This window comes from Amphiura filiformis, chromosome 1, assembly GCF_039555335.1.
Source record: "Amphiura filiformis chromosome 1, Afil_fr2py, whole genome shotgun sequence".
NCBI classification, from domain to species: Eukaryota; Metazoa; Echinodermata; class Ophiuroidea; order Amphilepidida; family Amphiuridae; genus Amphiura; species Amphiura filiformis.
The window spans coordinates 88356771-88381827 of NC_092628.1; the positions used below are offsets into that span (position 1 = coordinate 88356771).

General features: G+C 36.7%; 1 protein-coding gene across 1 annotated transcript; it reads right to left on the bottom strand.

Annotated features, from left to right (window-relative positions):
* Positions 1 to 935: 935 nt before the first annotated feature.
* On the bottom strand, positions 936 to 20220 carry LOC140164083 (chitotriosidase-1-like). The gene is made up of 11 exons (XM_072187340.1): positions 20147 to 20220; positions 18340 to 18522; positions 16369 to 16469; positions 15452 to 15619; positions 15024 to 15148; positions 13594 to 13717; positions 12831 to 13013; positions 12516 to 12638; positions 11545 to 11677; positions 10862 to 10993; positions 936 to 1129 (listed from the first exon to the last, which is right to left on the bottom strand). Exons 1-11 carry the CDS (start codon positions 20193 to 20195, stop codon positions 936 to 938), a joined length of 1515 nt encoding a protein of 504 aa, XP_072043441.1. The 5' UTR covers positions 20196 to 20220.
* Positions 20221 to 25057: the final 4837 nt, after the last annotated feature.

Here is a 25057-nt window from a genome sequence, read left to right on the forward strand (position 1 = left end):
CGTATTATTCCAATATCGCTATTAAGTCCGGTTGAATATTGTAACAACGTATGAATATTACGATGACAACTTGACGTCGAAGCAACGTCATAATGACTTATATCAACGTCCGAAAAATCAACGTCAAAAATATCGTTGTCACAACATGAATACGAGTTCACAAATTTACGTATTTACACCGTAGATGACAACCTAAGTACAACGTAGATTACTTTTATACGACGTTGTAACAACGAAAAATTGTTGACTGGGTTATCATTTCAAGGACTCATTAATGCGTCATAGTTCTGCTGCGCCTGCTATATAGGAAGAGACATCAGTACACCAAATGTTTACAAAATTAGGTGCTTTTAAGACAAGTTTTGCCCAAACGCTCCCAGTTGGGCACATTGGTCTGCACTCAAAACCCACCCATCGATATACCAAATTCGCTATCAAAAAAGGTTCCCCAAAAGTATGGCACAATCCCGTACACGTTCAACAAGGGAGAACCCTCTCCGGGGTCTTCATGTTGTATTAGGAATGTTTTTTGAGGTTGTTATTGTTATTTGTTTCTTTTTTTGTAGTTTGTAAATACAATCAGTTAACGTTCGCGGTGCTTTATTCTTTTTCACAACAAAAAATCCAACTTGACCATTAGGCGGAGGCGCCCTATTTAGCGTTAACCTTGGATATTTAAATATTTCATTTATTTTCCACCCGACTTACCCGGGTGAAAAATCAATAAGATAATTAAATGTTAAATAAGTCGTCTCCGCCTAATGCAATATAATTCCGCTTACACACAAATGTCATTTCAACCAATTGCTTACAAAAATATCAAGCACAATTGTTTCATAAATTTCCCTTTTCCTTTACTATTTCTTAATCTTTATTATATTGCATTATATACTACATTTTTATGTTTTCATCGTTAAATTGATCTACAACATGCGTTAATCGCAGCCAACATTTTCTATATTATCACAACACTTGCAGATTGGATTAAAAGCGAGGTCACTGCCGCAGCTACCGAAGAGCGTGGTACCTCCAACACATATATAGTAAAGATGGCAATTGTCCGGATCGGCATGAAGTCCGTCATCTTTGTCCTGACAGAATTGATTATCTAGCAACACCATCGGTGTTGCTGGAGAAATAGAAGAATACGATAAAAAATTACAGATTACATATGTGATGCAATCAAGCAAAATCAGTCGGAACTCGGAAATATTGATTTTGAGATATAGCCAAACAAAGGAAATATTTCCTTTTGTTTCCTGTTGCTTTGGAAACTCTTTAATTGCTTATATCTATGGAACTGGTTGTTCAATTTCAATGGGCTTTTCTGCAAAATCCAGCTTTGTAAATGCTTTTTACTATCCTATAGGAAACTGAAAATTCATTATTGCCGAGTTCCGACTGATTTTGCTTGATCGCATCACATATTATTGTATCATACATCACATGTATTGCTTACGGACCTGTACGTCATACACGAAAGTGGGTTAATCCACAGCCTTCCGACAATTGTGCGTATGCAAGTCGTAAGTAATTAGCGAATCCAATCAAGTAGCGAAATTAAAACGAATACGGAAATTAAGGGTCATTTTATTAGCGCCGCTCAAGAAATGTCTTTTTATTTTTTTTTGTTTTTTAATGTCACATTAGTGGGTATAAGATGCCTCAATGTATCCCCGGGGGTGGATAAAGTCATTAATGTAACCGCATAAAAGATGATCTCCCGGCCCCCTCCTCATGCACATATCTGAGGGTAGGGGTCATAATTAAGCTCCATTTGGGGGGGGCTTTGGGGGCGAGAGCCCCCGGGGTAAAAGCAGGGGGTGGCCAAAACGAAGGGGCGGCGGAAGATGAAAGGGGGCAAAAAGAGGGGCGGCGGAAAAAGAAGGGGCGGCCAAAAGAATTAGTAATGAAAAAAGGGCGGAAATTTTTTTAAAAAGTATAAAACTGTGGGGAAAATGTGTTGCTTTTAGGGCGCTAGCGCCTATAATCCTCATGCTGGTTTCATGCCGCTTGCCGCCAAACAGACACAATCAAGGCTTATGATTGGCTGATACGTCATACCGCTTGCCGCAGCGGCAAGCGGCATGCAAGTATGACAGGGGCATCAGAGAAACGAGGAGGGGGCCGGTGGTCAGCTTTTGTACGGTTACATTAATGACCTTCCCCTCTCCGTGGATACATTGAGGGCATCTTATACCCACTAATATGACGTATAGACCCAAACACACGTCACATACACAAACCCACCCCCAATATGTGACTTGACCTTACGTTTGATAAATGGCTTCAAAATCGAAATTTTGGCCTCTATTTTCCTCCCTCCCTCATGATTTGGGTGATGACGGATATTTGCAATGAGTGAATTTTGTCTGCAGCTTAGGGAACAAGTAATGTAATGAAAGATGAAGCACAATTATCAATAATATTTTCATCATATCCTATGTTTTCAAAAATGCTGATATAATCATCTGATCCTTTAATTCTTTTGAGGAGTGTCTATGATAATTTTTTAATGAATATACTTTACGAAACTTTTGTCAAAATTAAGGGTTGTGCAATATTGTGTCAAGGCACTTCTTGACTTACATTAGGGCAGGCATTTTGTTGCAGAGCGGCAAGAGATTTTTGGTATTCAAAAGAGGCATGACCTTTTTGCCAGGCCTTCATACATTTTACACAAAATGATATATATAAAAGACGTCACGGGAAAACAGTATGGAATGCTGCTCACTACGCATAACAATACGCTTGACCATTTCAGGTTTGCGAATTGTGTTCCCACAAACTTTTCAAGTGCAAGGGCCAAGGATTTGTTGGCAAGGGGAGAGGATTGGGGCGGGTATTTTTTGCCAGGCCATTTTCAAATTTCTCCATTATTATTTGAGGACTTTTTGTAATTTTATATTTTTATTTATCTATTTTTATTATACTGTTTTGATATTTTATATATTTAGGCCTATTTACATATTTATTCAATTTAATTTAATTATGTAGGGCTATGGATCATTATTTTTTCTGACAGAAAGAAACGGAGGAGAGAGAGAGATTGAAAACATAGGACATGATGATAATATTATTGATAATTGTGCTTGATTTTTTATTTCATTACTTTTTCCCTAAGCTGCAGACAAAATTCACTCATTGCAAAAAAAGTCACCATTTTCAAAATCCGTCCAGTCCGAAAAGGTACAAAGTCCACTTTTTCAAAATCAGCTCCACCCTAAATAAATGCAGATTACGGGCCTGAACATGATAGCACCGGAAACGCTAGCGGTGACCAGCGGCAAGCCGATATATCGATATTTCCAAACATGAATATACAACTTATTTGTTCATGTCAGGTGCTTTATACAGCTATCATATTAGCATGATATTCGTTTTCACATTATATATTTGAAAATGTGCTTTAATATGATTACAATTTACTTCAGTCAATATTCCTTTTCAAAAATGGGTTGTACTCAAAAAGTGGTCTCTTTAAAAGATCTTTATCACTGTTTATGCTGGTTTCATAATTTCTGCCGCCTGCCGCTGAGCGGCGTGACGCTTCATCATGCCGCTTCCACTTGTCTGCAAGCGGAGCGACACACCGCTGAGCAGCAACCCCTCAGCACCCCTCAAAAATCGTATTTTGTTCTCATACGTCAGAGCGGCACCGCTCTAAGTTGATTTGATTTCAACTCATAGCGGTGTTGCCAACGCGGCAAAGCGGTGGAGTGATCGATATATCGGCTTGCCGCTGGTCACCGCTAGCGTTTCCGGTGCAAATGCGCAGTGAAGTTAAATCATCTTCAGAGCGGCAAAGCGGCAAGCGGCAGGAAAGTATGAAACCAGCATAAGACTTTAAGGGCTGGGGTATGAACGTTTGGACAGTATTTATTGTGGCACATCAGACATATCGAATTGCATTCTGAATACGAAGAATGTCATTCTGATATCAAATAATTTTGATTTTTGAAATTCGCAATTTAATACACATTTTATGGCAAATCATTAAAATTGATATTTTTGATATTTAACAGTACTTGAAGTAAACTTCTGATGCCTGTTTGGGGGGGGGGGTACAAACGGTGGGGTCATAAAATCTTTGCTGCCGAATTAGGGGAGGTCGCAATTTTTTTTTAAATTTGGGACCCCCGAAAAAATTAGCATGATGATGGGAGTCATTGTTATTTTTTTTTTTTTGGTCAGTTTTTCAAAGATGTCCACCATGTAGGGCCTACATGTATAAAATGCGATATAGAGCTAAGTCTACTGTAAAATGGGACTACTTTTTCAAACTAAAATAATTCTACTACTAATAATAATAATAAAAATAATAATAATAAGTGAATTTTCAGTGAAAAAAAAAAAATTAAAATTGGGTTACATTTTCTGATGGTGCTCATGTAGAAAGGAGGGATTTATGACCGGTAATAGGCTTATCGGACATGACATAACGTTGGCGAAGTTACGTTATTAATCGGATTAATTACCATAGCAATAGGTGAAAACAATTTTGAACATATCGCGCTGTACTACAAGCAGATTACACTCATCACCTGTGTATATCTGCAATCATAGATTGAATACAATACTGGTCTTTTCAAAGATACTAATCTTAAAGGTGCAAGTAATCAGCATGATTCACCTATTGTAACCATGTAACCCCGTGCCCCTATGACGTTACGCCACTGCAATCATACCTCATAAGTGACTATTTTAACCATATATATGCTTTTCATTGGATTTTGCGGCCATTTTGAAAAGCGTTCCCAACTGTGACTTGTTGGTACCATTCTATTAATACCTTGACAACCCTCGTTTCAACTTTTCTGTTTCGGGAGCTCTATTGTTCAAAAACGAAAACGCAAGGGATTAAGTAGGATGGTGTGTAAGTTGACTTCATTGTTACGTTTGGGGCATCATGCTTCTCATTTGAAGAGGTAATAATAGGTGCTGTCAATCACACTTATGTCTGTCAATAAAGGTTGGATAAGTCAATTATATGCAACACTGGCGTCTCAAGTGGGCAATCTTACTCACACACCTATGACGTCGCGCTATTGTTTTACCGCTCCATTATTTTCCACGAATGGAGCGATGATTACAATAACACGCCATTCGTAAATTCCTGAAAAGCAAACACTTTTCAGGGAAAAAGTACTGGCATTTACGAATGTAATGTTAATAACAATTGCACTTTCGAAAAGCAACTATTTGCGAAAAGTGCAGTATTGTTATCATCACTTCATTCATTTAAAATAATGATACGAAAAACAACAAGACAAAGATTTTCATTAATACAATAAATTAAGGAAGCGGATAGCAGCATTTGCACATAATTGTTATGGGACCTGAGAGCACATCAGACATATCGAATCACATGCTGAATACGAGGATTGTCCTTCTGATATTAAAAAATAATAATAATTTTGATTTTGAATTTCGTGATATAATACAAATTTTATGGCAAATTATTAAAATTTAATATTTTTTATATTTTTGAAATTTAACAGTCCTCGAAGTAAACGTTATAAATGATGTGTTTATACTTTAAGTGTATGTAGTTGGGATGAAAAGCCGACTATCAATTGAAAATTTTGACCTTTCATATTGAACATAAACATTTTTTTCCAAAAAGACGTACAATTTTTAGTGTTTTGAGGGAAAAAATCTATATCTTTAATAATGAAGATCACAATTTTCATATGAGGGACAGCTGTTCATCCCAACTTCATAATCTTTAGGTGCATATCGTTAGATTTATACAATTTACTTCAATTTTTAATAATTTGCCATAAAACTCGTGCTCAAAATGCAATTCGATGTGTCTGATTTGGTCAGGTTCCACAAAAAAATATATACAGGTGAAAACCTTTGCTATCCGAGCCCTTACAAACATAAATTTACAATGCAATCTGTGAAAAGTAAGGCAATATCAAAACGGGCAGGTTAATTTGTTGGCTAAGTTGTACTTATTATGCAAGATGTGTTTTTACCCTCACTTTGGAAAATGCTTATTTAGGCTTCACTTAGTAGGCCCGTACTTTAAATTATTTGGACCTTTCTTTCGACGCTAACTGTTTTTTATAACATTTTTTGCTTCTTTATATTTTTACACTTTTTCAGTGGATTAGGCCCTACATTCAATTTTTTTACATTTTGGGCAACATTGCTACATAATACACATTCTGTATCAATGTATTTAGGCCTATGCATCTGTTTATTTTTAAATCGTTTGCTTTGGGTATGTTTAATAATGATAAAAGCCACAGTAGGTCTATTTTCTGTATAATTTTTATTTCACTTTAGTATATACACCAGATGTTTCATCTGATGGTATTTTGGCATGTTTTAATATTTACTTACATCGATCAGTAGGCCTATCCGATACTTTATTATAATGTTTGTGACGCTCCAATTGATTGGGGGGGGGAGGAATGGAAGCCCGTGACTGGAAGTCAGGGCTTTTATTTTGCGCCCAAAGTGACCAAGTTTGTTTGTTTGTTTGTTTGTTTTTGCCGCCGAAGTTCAGGGACATAATAGGCCTAGATAAATGGGTTGTAATACATGAATAGGGCCAACCAAATAAAACAAAATTTACACATTTAAAATTTTCGTACCTTACTTCGGCTTAAAGTAGAATCATACCTGATTTAGGTCCTTCCTTCAAAACATATTATACCATGTATGCTGCGAATCAGCGATATATATCCTCGGAATGATTCCATCACAAAGTTACAAAATTACTAGTATCCAAGATAAATAAATAGTGTCCATAATTGCATGGTTGTTATAAAATCCAACACTCGATTCACAGAGAAGAGTATCATTGCTTAGGTGCAGCGTAGGTCTAGCTTTCTTGAGGTAATGAGCTGTAATTGACTATTTCATATGAACCTATGACCATTTTGCCAGTTTCCTTATTATGCAAAATAGAGTCCTAAACACAACTACTTCAATAGTTAACACATTAGAAGTGGGCATAAAGAACTATTGATTGTCTAATCATATTGAATGATTTTACGAATCTACGTTTATTCAATTTGTGTAACAAACATTTTAGATCTTTATAATTCAAGAAAGTGGTTACGGATGATTTGAACCAAACACCTGGATCGTGATATGATGGGTAATTCTATAGAAATTTTACATAAAGCTGAGTCCTTGTATTTTTCACTCGCACCTAGTACGGTCATTCTATTAGTGTATTTGATAGTGTATTGTCCGGCATCAATGATCAATTGATCAATTTGTAAAAAGCAACAAATTTCAAAAACACTCCATTCGTGGAAAATAATGGAGCGGTAAAACAATAGCGCGACGTTATAGATGTGTATTAAGTCGGTTAATGGCCGCGGATTAGAACGTTAGTGAATAAGAATGGCTTCGTCGCTCCGCGACTCAGCCAATCTTATCCACTAACGTTCTAATCCTTGGCCATTATCCTATACCTCTTACTTACATCAGGTCCGAACGCAAATTTGGTGTCATTATGGTCCATATTACTATGACATTTAAAAAAGGACCGCTGCCTCTTCTCCTCTCGCTTTCTTCTCTTTCTAGTCTGTCTATCTCTCACCCTCCCCAACTGTCACCTGTGCCATCTTTTGAATTATGTGGATATCTGAATTATATTGGATGTTGTATTTCCTTCTCCCCCTCTCACTGTTTTAGCAGTAGGCCTATGATCAACGTGGAAAAATCAAAATAAACGGAATAAACTCCTCCCTGCTCTGCTCGCCCCTCTCTTCTCTCGATCTCCTCTCCTCTCCTCTCCTCTCCTCTCCTCTCCTCTCCTCTCCTCTCCTCTCTTCTCCTCTCCTCCCCTCTCTCCTCTCCTCCACCAGATCATCTCCTCGTCTCATCATCCCCACTCTCTCAAATAATATACATTTAAAATAGATTTGAGTCTGGCAATTTTGCCTGAAGCAATTATCAGATTACCAATTTCAAAATAACAATGAGATCCGAAACCGAAACCGGAAACCGAAACCGAAACAAAAAAGATAAAACGATCCTTAGTTATACATTACTTTCATCAATACAAATCCGAAATCTAGTCACTTTTATCGTTTATGCGACCTTTTTAAAACGTATAGTAGCTTTTCATTGGATTTTGGCAGCCATTTTGAATAAACGCCCTCACAGGAAGTTCTCAGGATACATGGTTTTTATTTTTACCTCATAAATTCTTGTTGCTCATGAAAAACTGGTCCAGAAAAACTATGTGAGAATGTCTCCTTTCATGTGTGGTAACATTTTTAACCTGGTCTAACTCTTAAAAAATAAAAAAATACCTATCTTTATGGCAACACTGTTTGTATTAAAATTACCAAAACTTTTTTTATTTGGGTACAGTACTATCTAGTCCAGCCACACTGAAAAATATAACATATAAAAAGCACCACTTTGGGGGTTACAGCTCATTGAATATTGCTATATTTCAGAAAATCAAAAATTAAGAAAAACACCCCTATTTGAAACAATGGAATATCCCAAGTAGGACAGATTGTTTGTCAAAACAACTGTATTTTTAGAAAGCTTAGATGTTGCCAATTATGTCGTGGAACTCTCAAGGTTTACCTCTATTTTTCCTTTATATGGCGAATCCTGAAACTTGTTATTTTTTTAGCCTTGTAAAAGTGCCGAAATAGTCTAAAACCTGTCATTTTGATGTTTTGGCCGTTGCTATGGAAACGAAGGTGCAGTGATGAAATAATTTTGATTTTTGTAGACTTTGACCTTCCAAATACATGTATTTACCACTAAGTCATACCAGAGATATGATGGATTCGGTGACAATAATAGCAATGTTATTCCCACTCAGTGGCTCACTCGTGTATTCTATTTCTGGAATGAATTAACACCGTCCAAATAATGTAACACAAACCTTTATGCTGATTTTTAAAATTGTTTGAACGTTGGGAGTATTATTTTCAAGTAAAATAACCAACAATGGACAATTGACAATGAAAGTTTCTTTGCAGGAAAAACATCGGCCGTACAATATGTGACTGGACGCGGCGAATCAGCCGTAAAGTCGGCCCCTGTCAATTTTGTTTTATTTCGTGTTTAGAAAATATATACCATAAGCTTTAAAATGGTATATCATTTGACTTCAAACGATATCCAAAAGCGGGGTTATGATTTGTTGAACTCTGTTCCTTCGACAAAATTGTATTTTTTATCAGTTCTACATGTGTCTCTTTTTCTACATTTCTGCTAATAAATATCCAACAGTCATAATTGGCGGTCATTCCAAATCATCGCCAAGTCAACGAGGTTCAGAAATATCCTCTCATTGTTCATTGTTGATTATACATACCTAGACAAAATACAATGCTTTGTTATCTACCACTTGAACAGGATTTAGCCAAAGCAAACAAAGACAAGAACTATTCTATAGAAATAGGTAGAAGCTTATTATCCTCTTCAGCAGTAGTATTATTGATTGATTTAAACAGCGTTTGATAAGATACTTGTCGCAACGAATTGATACACCTATGAATACGACATTCACATACATTTTATACTTTAACTCAGAATACAATTTGCCGAGTTTACGGCTGATTCGCCGCGTCCACTCACATATATGGTGTGACAGTAGTCACGCACAAAGATAAACATTTCAACATGTTCAATATGCCACTAGAACTATACCCCAACCAAAAATGATGAAATTTTCAGGCAAGCTAACTTTAGTTATTCTATAACATGATACCCATTTTTGATTCCGGCGCTTTTTCTTGCTTGATGAAGTGAACATTTTTGTGTTCGTGACGTGCAATTTTTCTCAAGCTTCTTCAAGCTTCTTTTTTTTTAACATTTAGTTCAACTTTTACACGTTATTTGTTGCTTTACACAAATGTTTGATATCTTATCTGTGGTCAGGGTACATAAATGGAGCAATATACGACCCGTGTCTTCCATTTCTGGAGCTATTTTGATAAAAAGCGTTTGTCGGCTAAAATTTCAACATTGTGTTACGTAACCCGTGTTTACCAACCCGTATAAATTTTCTGTCGAACAAAAGAGGTCAAGAAGTTGCTGTCGTACTGATAAGTTAATAAGACTAGTGCATACAATTCCACGCATTCCACAGCAGTCAACATCAGCTGTACACAGATCGATTATTGGACTATAGTCGTATGAACTTACGAGTATAACTAGCAATAGATACGAACGTATTTTATTTTATCTCCATTTTGATGCCCAATTTTGTCTTTATCCGATTTCTTATAAATTTGCCATTATTTGATTCAGTATTCACATCTATGGCATCCAAAAATGCCAAAATCTGAATTTTGATAAATGTGTTTTCGTTCAGCAAATTGATGAGTGGGGTCTTAAATAAGAATAACTGTGCTATTATCTTACGCAAACCAAATTTGAATGCAAAATAACCTTTGTTTTCATCTGTAAGTAGTAAGGAAGGAGCTTAAAAATTACTTGTCTTTTTGATATTTTGATATTTATTCCATGTAATTATTTCAACCTTGTCTTAATTTTACAGAAAAGTAGATTATGCAATGCGTAATATGCATTAATATTTGAAGATATATATTAATATTTTTGTACGAATTTTTATACGAATACACCATTGAACATAATAGAACTTAAGAACCAAGACAGTAGGTTCCTACATGAGAATAGATGTGAATCCTTCCAATTATAATAGTCCAAGTCTCTATTTCATGGAATCTAAGGGTTTCATATTTCGTTATTTTATTTTATAGTTGCAATAAGTTGAAAGCACTGCATCCCGGAGTTTCTGCCGGCCAGTTGCAACAACCACAAACAGTGCTATAGACGGTCCCGGAAGGGCAGGTATTGATGTTGGTATTTCCTGCCATACACTGGTAGTAGATCTCACTGCAATCACCTGACGGATACAAACCATCACTTCTACCTTGGCAGAATTCCTCTGGGGGACCCGTGTATGGTTGAGTTGTTGTTGGGTATAGTGTCGGTGTAGTAGCTGGTACCGTCGGATAGGTGTATCCCTCTGTTAGAATAAAAGAAATTAGCATCAAAAGAAATTTTAATATTTGTTTAATAAATGACACTGAGATAAATATAGTTTTCAAGTGACAAAAGATTAGTTATCATGCAGTTGAAAATCCAAGTTTGTCAAAATCATAATATAAAAACTACATGTATTTTGGATAAGATAAGTTTTTCTGTTTGTCTATGAATAAAGTTGATCTAATTTTTGAACACTTGGCGTGATAAACTAAGTTTATCTCCAAAATTGCTCGAATTGCTCGACGCCAGGTGTTCAGTAGATTAGAAAAATTAAGTTTATGTGAGAAAAACTAATATGTCAGCAACACTAACTTTATTGAATTACTGAACAACGGCTCTTTACCCATAATTGAACATTTCGACTCGTATGGTGTAATAGCCAACTTCGTTAATGGCATTAAGATCTGTGCTACTGCTCCATCATAAGTTTCATAAAGTAATATAGTAAAGTAAAGTCATAAATTATACCCGTTTCAAAAATACAGTTCCAATAAGATTATCAGTTTATTTCACCAAGGATATGAGACTTACCGCCTAACACCATATCCTTCATAGCTTTAATCATTGGCCAAGTTCCTTGTCCACAGTAGGTGCCAGCAAAATCATCAAGGTCAAGAGCCCAAACCATTCCACCAAGAAGTCCTTTTTCATCAATTATCTTACCCTGTGGACAATGGTAATTTACTTATTAAGAGACAGAATATCGTTTTCCGTAAGTCTTTTCATCTGAAGGGTATATCTCCCATGTGACTTGGTAGTTTCTTGCTTCCAGTTTAATAAGGAGCTGTGCAATAATTATGAGCACGGGGGGGTAAATTTCAGCTTTCGCCAAAAATCGCTTGCCCTCTCGGCCCGCCCAAAATCCCCCTCCCCCCCTCGGCCCGCCAAAATCTGCCCTTGCACATGCCAAATTTCTGGGATCCCAATTTTGAAACCTGAAATGGTGTAGATATATATTGCCCATGGCTCATAATTATTGTAACGTTTCCATAAATAGCATTGTATTTCTTTTCCATAAAATGTTCGTTTTCATTCATAGATGTCCCCATTTAATTTTGGCCCTAACAGATGAGCTAATACAAAGAAAATTACTATTTGTCCCGGGCTATTTGTATAATAGCGCATATGTCGGCAATGCGCACCACCCCGTCGAACGTAATTGCCGTCCGTTCTTTATGACCATCCAGCAATTTCCGTACAGTGTTCTGAACTTCACGTACTCGTTCGACTAACTTTTCGATCGTAATAATTAAAACGTCTTATTCAGTCGTTGTATTCAAAATCTTCAAAACTACAGTACCTACAGTGTTTTGCAGTATATGGTATACTAATCACATAAAAACAGAAGTTTGAAAAATACGGTGGGCGTCCTCGCAGAGTTAACCCCGTTATAAATCATTTATATGGTAGTGTACAGAATGTGTACACCAAAAGTACAAAATAAATAGGTTGCAAGGCGCGTTTTATTAGATCTTAATTACAACGTTTTGCAACATCCTTACCTTATCATGAATGCTGTTAATATCGTCATAACCAACCCACTCAGTGGAGGAGTAAGCATATGTAACTTTGCGTGTATCATCTATTTGAGTTTTGAATCCGTTGTTTCGGATTTTGGAGCAAACCTGTAACAGATCAAATTTATGCCCTTGCAATCAACTGAAGAATAAGAAAATATTGGCGTTTGAAAAACAGAAACTTTGACCACAAGTGAATATTCTATTAGTGTATTGTTAAGAAAAAAATAAATGTAATGAAAATAACATTGTTGATTAAATGCATGAACGTATTCTAAGAATAAGTCCCTTGCTGTTTACCTCATAGTAAGACCAGAAGCCAGCTTCTCGTGTGAACTGTCCTGCTGAGCCACCGCCCTTTGCAGGTGCACCAATACCATTTTCTGTTGTAGAGAGTGTAAATGTTCGGCCATAAGATCCCATACCGAGAACAAGCTTGTTAGCAGGGCATCCTTGATCGAGCCACTTCTGTACAGCCCATTCCTACGGGTGAAAGACATTTAAAAATAGTAGTTAAACTGTGCTTGCATGGTAAAGTTTCCAGTTACAATACAAACCGCTGTTTTTCCTCGGCTGTAAAATGCTCCAAATTTATGCGTATTTTTTGTTTTTCATTTTGTTTACAGATTTGTAGCAAATATATTTGCCCCGACATTTTGTAGGCGTTTTTTTTTAAATGCCGTCTTTTAGACCATATTTTATCTTTTTAGTGCAATTGTTTCGGGGCGGGCACCTGTCATTTTTTTTATGCAATATTATTTCTAATAGATAATATTTTTGATGTTTTCCGTTATAACCTGCGTTTTATATTTTGTTGTAGCCTGCGGATGGTTGAGCCTGGTCGTGTACCCTCGCAACCCTCCTGTCTGGCCTTAAATGTGTTCCTTTTCAATATATCTGTTTTTATGTGTATTATGAATAAAATTGAAATGATGAAACTAAATATAGCTACAACAAGCAAAGCATTATCCGCAACGACTATTGTATAAAAACACCGGTAATGGAAATGTAAAATGTTGTATTCCTTGTCCAATAAAGTCTTTTAAATTAAATACATTCTTACCACGGTCAACTTTTGGTTCTCAGGAGTATCATTTGGATCTGCGTGAGTGGTTGTATGATGACCGGTAACAGATTCCCATGCACCTCGCAGATCATAGCTCATTAGGTTTATAAAATCAAGGGATCTGTAAAACCATCAAAAAAAAAACAAAAAACAAAAAAAAAAAAAACGAAAACAATCCATAAAGACATGTTGTCCAAAAGGGTATTTAATATAGTATATTTCTGCATCGATATGGAGAATGCCAATTGAATGAGTAATATATAATTTTCGTATGGTATTTCAAAAGCTAAGTAAACTAATATTATTGCAATTGCTTTACTATCATTTTAAACCAAGCTTTAAGATACTTCATTGTCGACTTATTTTGTTGTAACACACATTGTATATTCAATGTTGGGTGCCCTCACACCCACCCACACACACCACCCATACTTGGAAAACTTGGGAAACTTGATTGGATTTGTTTGTCAAAATATAAACATCATAAAATTGGTATCAATGATCAATATCAAAAGTATATTTTTGCCGAATTGGAGCAGCATTTACAAACATCAATCACGTTAAATGATCAAATATGAACATTGGATGGGACAAATGCGTGTGAAGGGCGTGAAAATATGCAATTCAAAAATAGCGACTTTTCCTCTCAGATTAAACTTCTTGAACAAACTCCGCGCCAAGCCCGGACATATTGCCAATTGTAAGCTAAAATTATCAAATATGAACATTTGAAGTGGACAATGTGCGCGAAGCGCGCGAACATTTGCAATTTTGCGCCTAAAATATTAGCTTTAATTTGGTTATTGGGGGATGACTGCGGGGAATAGCCCCCCGCCCCCCCCATTCCATGTTTTACGTTATAGACAGGTTCTTGATTCCTCGACTGACATTTTACTGTGGTCTTCCATGGAGAAATGTACCCGATTGAAGGGCAAATTTTGAAAAAATTTTCAATTGATCGTCGGCTTTTCCTCCCAGCTACATACACTTTAATTAGATTTATAAAATTTACTTCGAGGACCATTATATATCAAAAATGTGAAAAATATCAAATTTGTATAATATGTCATAAAATTCGTGAATTTCAAAAAATGAAAATTATTTGATATCAGAAAGACATTCTCAGTATTCAGAATGCAATTCGATATGTCTGATGTGCTCTCATGTCCCACAAAAAATACTGTCGAAACGCTCAAGTCGCTCATTCCAGATCCCTTAAGGACAAAGAAAAAAGACTGTAAAGGGCCCGTAAAAAAGCAAATAAAAGATACCATATGGGCCTTAATTACAAGGTATCTTTTTACGGCCGCCTGAGGTCCCTTTTCTTTGCTTTTACTGGCCCACAGTAATGTATGTTTATTTACTTTTAAAGGGGTAACGAACCCCCTTGTCGGCGGCACTGGTTTAAGATTATTTAAGAGACTTACACTGATATCTTGGAGATTTCATAAGCCGCCTCCATGTTAGCTTCACCAGCAGCAACTGCAGCAGTAAGTAGTAGTCTCGGTCTGCCAGTATTAACGTGATCGGCTTCATAAGCTGCTCGTAGTTCCTATATATAACAAGATCAAAATGCTGTGTTGTTATTAAGCATTTATGAACAGGCTGTATTTATGCCAGATAATCGAATCAAGCAATTTTTTGTTAAAATTGGGCATCAACAATAATTGATAACTTTTAATCCATTACAGCATTATGATAAATACTTTTTTTAAACACTTAAAAGTGTTTAAAAACGAGTTCAGTTTTTCCCAATTGCCCATGGGACCGTAGACAGAGCCTTTGGAACTACAATAATGCTAATCCTACTAAAAACTTTATGGGTATCCTTTTCATAACTTAAATATTACCTCGCAAAGTAAAGTGAATCGTTCCTGTTTTCTGGTAATTTATCAGGATCATCACTTCTTGCATTATCACCTGGGTACTCCCAATCTAAATCTAACCCGTCGAACTTCCATTTTCGCAGGTACTTGATAGAATCATCAATGAAGATCTTTCTCGACTCTGCTGTCTCTACCATCTGCATGGGTAAGAAAAAATGTTAGTCATTGCCATTTCTGTAGTACGGACGATTCGATCGAGGATGGGTTGCCGCAACCCACTGATACTTAGTTTTTCTCTTACAGAAATATGTAAACTTGTTATTGAGATAAGGCAACATTTTAGCATGTTAATTGATTTCCCTTCAATAACCAAAAATAATGTCTGTGTTTATATTATGTATATGTCTAACTAGAATTGCTCAAATATGCAAGGGCACACATGCATTATGACGTCAAAGTGACATCATCATAGAGAATGTATCACTGAATAGTGGAGACCCGTTATATCAAATAAACACACATGGGCTACATATAATTTAACAATAATTTCGCTTTCGTTTGTTTTACATTATAAGGCGCTTTTAAATTTTATTATTATTATTATTATTATTATTATTATTATTATTATTATTATTATTATTATTATTATTATTATTATTATTATTAATTATTATTATTGTAAGACAAGGGCTTATTTTCAACGAAGATAGTGGCAAAAACCTCTACCAGTTTGCAAGAATCTCGCAAAGTTGGTCATTCCCCATTCAAGATAATGAATAAAACAATCTCTCTACCATCTCAAAACCATCCTGTAAGTTTTCGAGCACACCCACACCCATAAACAGTCCCCTTCAATCCCCTACATGTACACACATCGCTTTCACATACCCCATACACCCCCAATGAAAAATTAAGCACATATTCCTGAATGATTGGAAACTATTACCTGCGTGAAACCAGTGGATGCATGAGTCCATCCACCTACGGCTAGGAGGTTCTTCAATGCTGGGTTGATTTTCTTCAGGTCCGAAAAGTACTCATACATGCCTTGTAAATGAGAAAAGGGTGTCATTCGGGGGTGTCATATGATTTTAAATAGCATGTTTTATTTTATTTTGATTATACTAGCGGTCAACGTGCTTCGCAGTCACAATCTTTCATGGTCACGGCCTTTCGGCGGTTCGTAAATTGTACTGATATGTTGGGTGTGTAAATGTTATATTTAATGTGATTAGTTTCATATACAATAGCAAGGTGGGTTGTTTTTAAAAGTACACATCATGTAGCACTGTCAGTAGCAGAAAGATAGAGCAATCAAAGTCTTCATAGGTGTAGATAACACTACTCATGAAAAGATTTTTTTTGTATATTTCCTTTCCCATATAAAGCAATGGTTAAGCAAAACTATTTGAGCTAGTTTTCAATATTGGCTCCCGCGACTTCCGATAGTTTCCTAGAAAACCAATGGTTTTATAAGAGAAAAATTTTCCGATGATTTAACCCGCAATTCTGACTGAAACGTTTTTGACAACCCTTAGTCTGGATCTCCAAAAAGGATATTGAATGCCTGAGGTATGCATCATGCAGTTATTGTTAACTACATGTATGCACACAACACAGGGGCACTCACAATAGGCAATTGACCCGTACTGGTAGCGCTGTGTTGTAGATATAGGAGATGAACTAGTTGGCGTCATATATCAAAAAGTATAACAGCTATGATTTTAGTACTTGCTCTATGGTTGAATTACTTATTCATTTCAAAATATCTGAGTTTTTAACCCGGTACAAGCTTTTATAACGGGGGACCATACATTTGTATGAGAAAGGAAATCTACATCTTATCCAAACTCCCGTGTAATCCAATGCACATTTTGCTTCACCGGGCCGCCCTGACTTGGTCGCATTTGGAAGAGGGGTGCCACGAAACCGTAATAGGTACAAATTTAGTACTTTCTGCAAATCAAGTATGGTTTATTCTCTACATGTCATTTTTTAAATTATTAGCATAGTCCTTATAATAACGGGGGACCGCCTTGATGAGTAAATGATAGCAAACCAGTGAAAAATACCCCAAAACTCCGTCAGTGGAGCTCCGCCCGTACATGTCAATAGCGTCATTATCGATTGGATTAGTCGACCGTAGTGGACAATTCGATCGCTCATTGGATTAATATTATCACGTGGTAAGACATTTGCATTGGACAATCGATTAATATAATGGTTTAGTACTGCATATCTCGGTTTAATCTTCACTAAGCGGGTTTATGACTGAAAAGGTCACGGTGAATTTGCCGTGGACAAAACTGCACTATCAGTGCACTATTCAGTGACCGGATACCAGACACAGGGCTGAGGCTTCTCGGACAGATGACTGTATTGTAGTGTATTCTGACTGTTTCCTCAGTGTTTACTCAGTGCTTAGCTCGCAGGGAGCTTTCAGTGCTTTTGAAACTAATGAACTTAATGGAACTTAATTTGACACCCTTAACGTAAACAAACACAAAATTTGTTAAGTTTTATTGGGGTCCGGACAACCTTGTACTTCGTCTTGCAAAAGTCCGTTTTCCAAAATAATGTAAACTGTAAAATTTTCTGGCCTTACCAATTCGTTTATTACAGATAATTCATAGTAACCATGCATGGTAAAATCACTCTTCTAGATAATAACGTAGTCGTCGTCGTACCTTTCTCCAGAATTTCAAATTAGGAAAAATATGCTCTGTTTTATAATGGTTCCTTAAAATTGACGTAATAATCACGTGTTTATTTTACATGTTGTTATGTTTTTTGTTTGTTTGTTTGTTTGTTTTTTCAACAAAGTATCAATACAGTTCATACGCTGTAATTACTGTAGCATACATGATTAGGTAGACACTTGTCTATAGCCAGCCTATAAACGTATAATAATACATACCAACCATCCACGGCTCTGACTTGTCGTTCCATTCATATGCCTCTAGTTTGCCATTTTCAATTTTTGCAAAGGAGTAGATGAGATGAGTGCAGAGGAATGGGTCAATGTCGTAGGGGAAGAACTTGCCACCGCTTGGACGGTATTGTGACCAGTTGGTATGGTAGCAGACAAAAATTCTGTCAGCTGAGAGAAGAATCAAAAATATCAAGATAATAGAATAAGGTTTTCAACTAACCGTGCTAACGACTGGGTGCTTCATGATAAATCGACAATAACTTAACCTTTTTCCAAGCTAAATTTCAATAATTTATTACCAGTTATATGGCGATTGTTTGTCTAGTGTATATGTTTATAATTATGATTTAAACATTTCACGTCAGACAGCATACTTAATTGAAAAATACAAACGTCTATAATACATTTATATTTCTAAATATAGCTCTTATTTTGTTTCTTCATAAAGACTTGAAATTAAGTATGGAATATTTATTCACGAAGTGCCAAGACTAATCTAAAAGGAGTCTGCATAAACCGCACGTGTTAAATATTTACTGGGGTGTGTCGGGAGATGGTGTCAAATAATTTTTATTAGAAAATGTGTTTTCCATGAGTTTACATTATGGTGAATGTAGTGAATTAGCCTAAAATGGCGGATGTATGGAGACTGAATTTGATTTGTTGTTGTTGGTTGTTGTTGGTGTGTTTTTTTTGGGGGGTGGGGTAAAATTTCTGAATTTCTGAACATTGTTCTGATATTATCAAATTTATTGAAGTTTGAGGTGATATTTACTGAGCCTAAATACCAATAAGTGTTGTGTTGGTCAGAACTGAAATGCACTGACAGATATGGGAGGAGCTTTTGAAAAAAATGTCTCTTAAAAGTAGTACGTACTCAGAAAGTTTGAATGGCCTGAATGGCCCCATGGGGCCAAGTGTTATAAAACTTACTGTACACAGATTAACAGCGTAAGTTCATTGGCCAACCAGTAAGTTTATAACATTTGACTCCAGTGGGGGACACTCAATTTCTGAGTACGTACCACTTTAAAGAGCCATATTTTAAGCTCCTCACATTTGCCAAAAAATGGTACATTGCAAGTGCATTTCAGCTCGGACGAATGTCAATTGCTGACGATGTTTAGGAAATATCACCTCAAATCACAATAAATTTGATAATAATAGAACAATGTCCAAAATTGTGTCCCCCACAAAGCTCAACTTCAGCCTCTTTAAATCCGCCATTGAAGGTAAATACACTGCATTATGAGTGTACGGTTTAGTTTCGAGTTTCACCTCGCGGTGAAATCTTGGCCTGATATGCGACAGATCGTTCCTACTTCAGATTATACCTGGGATAATGACATACACACCAAGCACAGTTTTGACTTACTTAACATTTCTTTAATACTCGTTGATGGTTCACAATACTGTTAAATACTAACTTAGTCTGCTTTTAGTGTTTGTAGTGTGTTCAGTGGTAGAACAAATTGTAAATACAACCGCCATATTGTCTGTCTGATTGTTCGCATAAATTCTGGGCGCATTTGAACTCAAGTAATGCAAGCTAAATTTGGATCGCTTAAGGTAGCGCCACACGCGCAAATGCTTAAAAGCCTAAATTGGCACCAACAATGAGCACCATAATTTTAACTCATGGAAAGCACATTTTCTATCAAATAATTATTTGACACCATCTCCCGACACACTCCAATTAATATTTAGCCCGTGTGGTTTATGCAGACCCCTTCCAGACTAGTCTTGTTGACACTACGTGAAGAAATATTCCATACTTAATGTCAAGCCGTACCTGCAAATGATCCAACCGCTAGCAGAACCAATATCAGTAAACGTAGCATGATGTATATCAGCTACCTGCTCTCTGAATGAAACATATACATAATGTCGTAAAACATAATTTACAAAGGAAATCTACTTGTATTCACTACCGTAAAACCTCGTCTACAAGCATATAGTGTGTTTTTGATGAAAGCTAAATTAAAACGAGACAGTCGTAAATATGCCAATACAATAGATTGGTCTTACAATAGTACTTGTTTGTATATGTTTGTATCGGTAACTAATTCGCTCAAATTCCATATTATTATAATTTTGCCGATGGATGGGCTCTGGATTAATTCAGCGTTCATCAAAAGCACTCTATATGCTTGTAACGAGGTTCTACGGTATATGAACTCCCGATACAGATAATTGCCAAATTGTATTACTTGACGTCGCCTGTTCTGTATTCTCATGAATGCAATGTGATTCTCTTTACTTGAGTTGTAAAACGTTTTGATGATAATAAACATTTGGAAATAAAATAATTTTCACAGTTTTATATATCCATCTTGTTTTTGTAATCGACCCCAATGAAGTTCCATGGCTTTGATTAATATTTTAATGCAACTTGGCTAATTGATTTTCTGCTAAACGCTTAAATATAGATATAATAATTGCAATAGCTCTCAAACTTACCTATGATTGAAGGTTTCCGTTCAGAATGACAACAATTGAAAGACCTATTTCGATTTTATCTATGTACAAGAACTGATGACAGGTTTTGATGTCATCATATCTGAGATATTAATTTGACAGACAGTTGTTAATCAATTAAATAATCTACCAAATTGACAGTAGTTATGTCGAAAGACATAATCTAAAATATTTTGAAGAGTTGAACGGATAATAATTATACAATCATTTGCTAAAAACCAATCGCTAATAGCTCAGCGATGTAATGAGTTATCTTTCAAATGCCCAGGGAAACCTATTGTTGAAGGTCGAGTCTTTCAATGTCTGTATTCGCTGGCGAAGTGACTTAGTAAATCGGATTAACTACCATAGCAATAGGTGAAAACAATTTTGAATATATCGCGCTGCACTACAAGTAGGTTGCACTCATTACCTACGTATGTCTGCAATCATAGTATTGAATACAATACCGCTCTTTTCAAAGTTACTAATCTTACAGGTGCGAGTGATCATATATGTGTTGAATATGGTAATCGTATGACTGCGCTTTGAAGTTCCACTCTGCGCTTTGAAAAAAAAACCTGAAAAAAACCCCGAATTTTCTTGATTTGGTAAACCTTAAAGATGGTATTGAGCGTGCGCAAATATTTTAAAATGAGTCATTTCAGCTGATGAATGGCAGCGCCGCATTCGTAGTGCGAAAGAAACGAATTTTTTTGTCGTACAGGTGGTGTCCTTAGCCTATCTCGAATTAAATCGCCATGCGTGGCTGTTGAAGAACTAGTGGATTCGCCCTACTATTGTGGCAATTTCTGACACGAAGATTATAGAGATGATTACGCGGTGTCACGTGACTGGCTAAAGCAGGAATTGGAAAAGGCCCATCAAATCGAAGTACAACCAAAACAACATTTCAAATGGCCCACTGACATGGCTGAATTCAAACGGCAGCCAAAATTTGATCACAATTTTGATCTACATGATCCAATTATCGTATTTAAATTTGATTAGGACAGCTGTCATTTACATAAGCACTTTCTCACTGTCAATCCGTTATCACTGATCAGTATCATAACTGACAAGTACATTTTGCATTATTAACGTTTACGAGACTATATTTTGTGTTAGTTGTACTTGTGTAATATTTCTAATATAATTGTGCAATACTCTTTATCATATCTTTGCAACTCATATACTTAAGCGTATGAATTGAATTCTTAATTTAATTTAAATACTGACCATTTAAAAGACTTTTAAATTATGAAATTATTTGAGAACACTATTTGAAAATCTGAGGGTCTGCATATTATTGTTTTTTGTTCAAATGCGAATAATAATAAAATTGTTTTTGATAACCCTTCTCTGACTTTTCTAAACTGCACGCCCTATTAATGTTTTTAAGCGTGTCCCTGAATCATTAATAGCGTGTTTAGGCCTACTCTTGATATGAAAAGAAAAATAAAGAAAACATTAAAAATATGAAATTAACTATAATTATTTCGAACCTGAGAATCATAGGCAATAAATATATTGACTATTAGAAAGGGCTCCATCACGACTTTTAGAAGGAAGGTCTTTGATCATGTTTTAAATGCCGCAAGATGAAGCACAGCAAGAGCCCATACTAGTTCAATGGCACGCGTTATCTTTCAAGTATAATGCAATATGCAACCATCTTATTCTTCTTAACATTTCAGTGACAGACTTCAAGTCCCTATAGGTTAAATACCACTAAGTATTACACGGGTTTCAATGGGAAAATGGCTAATTTCGGGTTGAATTTTCTCAAATTCAGAACTCTTACAGTTAAATGCCACTAATATCAAGTGAAACTATATGATTTAGATGCCAAATGATCAAAACCTCAACATAGGTTGACCTGAGAGTTTTCTTGTTTATTTATAACATTCGGCGAAACGCCAGGCTAAACCCAATATTGACAAGCAATAAATTGAAGGGATGCCTATACATGAATAACATCAAAAACAAACATAGAGAATAAATAAAAACACAAAAAGGTACCAAAACATGCCAAACAGACAAAAGAAGCAAAAGGAAATAGCTGGGAAAATACACAAAGATACTGGCTAAAAGAGGTGGGATTGGACAGCCAATTTGAAGGCCTGAAGGGATGTGGACTTGACGATGGCTTCCGGGAGGTAATTCCAAAGCGAGGGAGCATATGGATAAAATGATCTCTTAGAAAGAGTCAGGCGGCAAAAAGGGGGATCAACAGCACAGGAATTTAAGTGACGCAGGGTAGGACGAAGATGGGGTCTGAAGGGGTTTGGAGACGAGCACAGACTGTGGAAGATTTTATATAGATGACAAAGGGTGGCTACGTCACGGCGCTTAGAGAGGGTTGGTAAATCAATCTCCTGGAGAAGCTCATCATGCGATAACTTCCATTGCTGAAGTATAACACGGCAGGCAAACCTCTGCGTGGACTCAACCCGATTTGTCAGTGTTTTGTTGAGAGGATGCCAGGTTGTACAGCCGTATTCGAGAATGGGACGAACTAAAGCAATGTATAAAGTGCGGCGAGTATTGATAGGAGCCGAGTGGAAGGACCTGTGGATGAAGCCCAAGATTTTGTGGGCCTTTTTACAAATGAGGTCAACATGGATGTTCCAGGAGAGATTATCAGTGAGGTGGATGCCAAGAAATTTAGCAGATGATACCCGCTCAATCATCTGATTGTTGAGAGTGAGGGTCACATCTGGGAATGGATCTTTCTTGGTAGAGATGATCATAAGCTTGGTTTTGGATGCATTTGCAGTGAGATGATTAAGAGTGAACCAGTTATGAATAGAATTAATATCAGACTGGAAGTCAACCAAGTCAGACGTATCGTTGATGGGCTTGAAGAGAGTGGTATCATCTGCATAGAGGACCAGGGAGCTATTTAAGGAAAACGTGGTAAGACACAGATCGTTGACATAAATGAGAAAAAGAAGAGGCCCCAGGACAGAACCCTGGGGAACACCAGAAAGGACAGGGACAGGATGGGAATCAACGCCACGGATGGCAACCAGCTGCGTTCTACAGGAAAGGTAAGACCTAAACCATGACAGCAACGGTCCGGCAACACCGGCGGCTCTAAGTTTGAGAAGCAGAGGGCGATGTGGCACACGGTCAAAAGCCTTGGACAGATCGAAAAGTGCCGTGGCGATGCTTCTGCGTCCTTCCAGGTGGCCATACCATTCATGGAGGGCAGTAGTGAGAGCATCCGTGGTAGAGGACTTAGGCAGAAACCCAAACTGTCTGTCAGTTAAGATATTGTTGGAGCTGAGATGATGGAGGACATGGCCATGGATGACCTTTTCAAGAAGTTTACTGCAGATGGGTTGAAAGGAGATGGGTCTATAATTGGAAGCAGCGTGAGGGTCGCCAGACTTAAAGACTGGAATGACTCTAGAAAGCTTCCAGGCATCTGGTATGCGGCCGGTAGTGATACTTAAATTGAAAATGTCAGACAAGATTGGACACACAGCATAAGCAGTTCTCTTGAGCATTAAGCTGGTGATACCATCAACTCCAGCAGCTGAGGTGTTGTCAAGCTTCCTGATGAGAGATTGAATATCTGCACTGGAACAGCTGCAATGCGAGATGTCAGAAGAGCAGTTATACACAGGAAGAGGGGAATCAAGAACCTCAGAGGCATTAAAGCATTCCGAGAAGAATTGGCAAAAAATGGTGGCTATATCAGCTGAAGTGGTAGCAGTAGTACCATTATGATTAACTGTGTCAGGGATAGGAGATTTTCCAGAACGGGACTTGCAGTAGCCCCAGAAGCGTTTACTTGGAGATGCGTTGTCCAGAAGACTGTCAAAGAAAACCATTTTGGCATGTTTAAGTTTGTTAGATAGCTTGTTACGAATACATTTGTACTGAGTATAAGTTACTTCATTCAAAGATTTTTTCCACTTTCTATACAAAGTATGTTTTTTCCTGCACATTTTACGCAACTCACTATTAAGCCAGGGAGGATCCTTGGCTTTACACTTGACAGATTTCTTAGGCACACATTGATTAATGACATGAATAAAAAATGAATGAAAGTCATCCCAGGCATGATTTACATCCTCGCCTTCCACAAGATGAAAATTTGAAAGCATCACATTGGCTTTGGCCCAATCAGCTTTGTTATAACGCTTTGTTTTAACGCACTGAACCGTAAACATCTTAAAATGGCAGTGCGCCCTCGAAGCTGAAAGTTACAATATGGTAGGGCGAATATTTATTA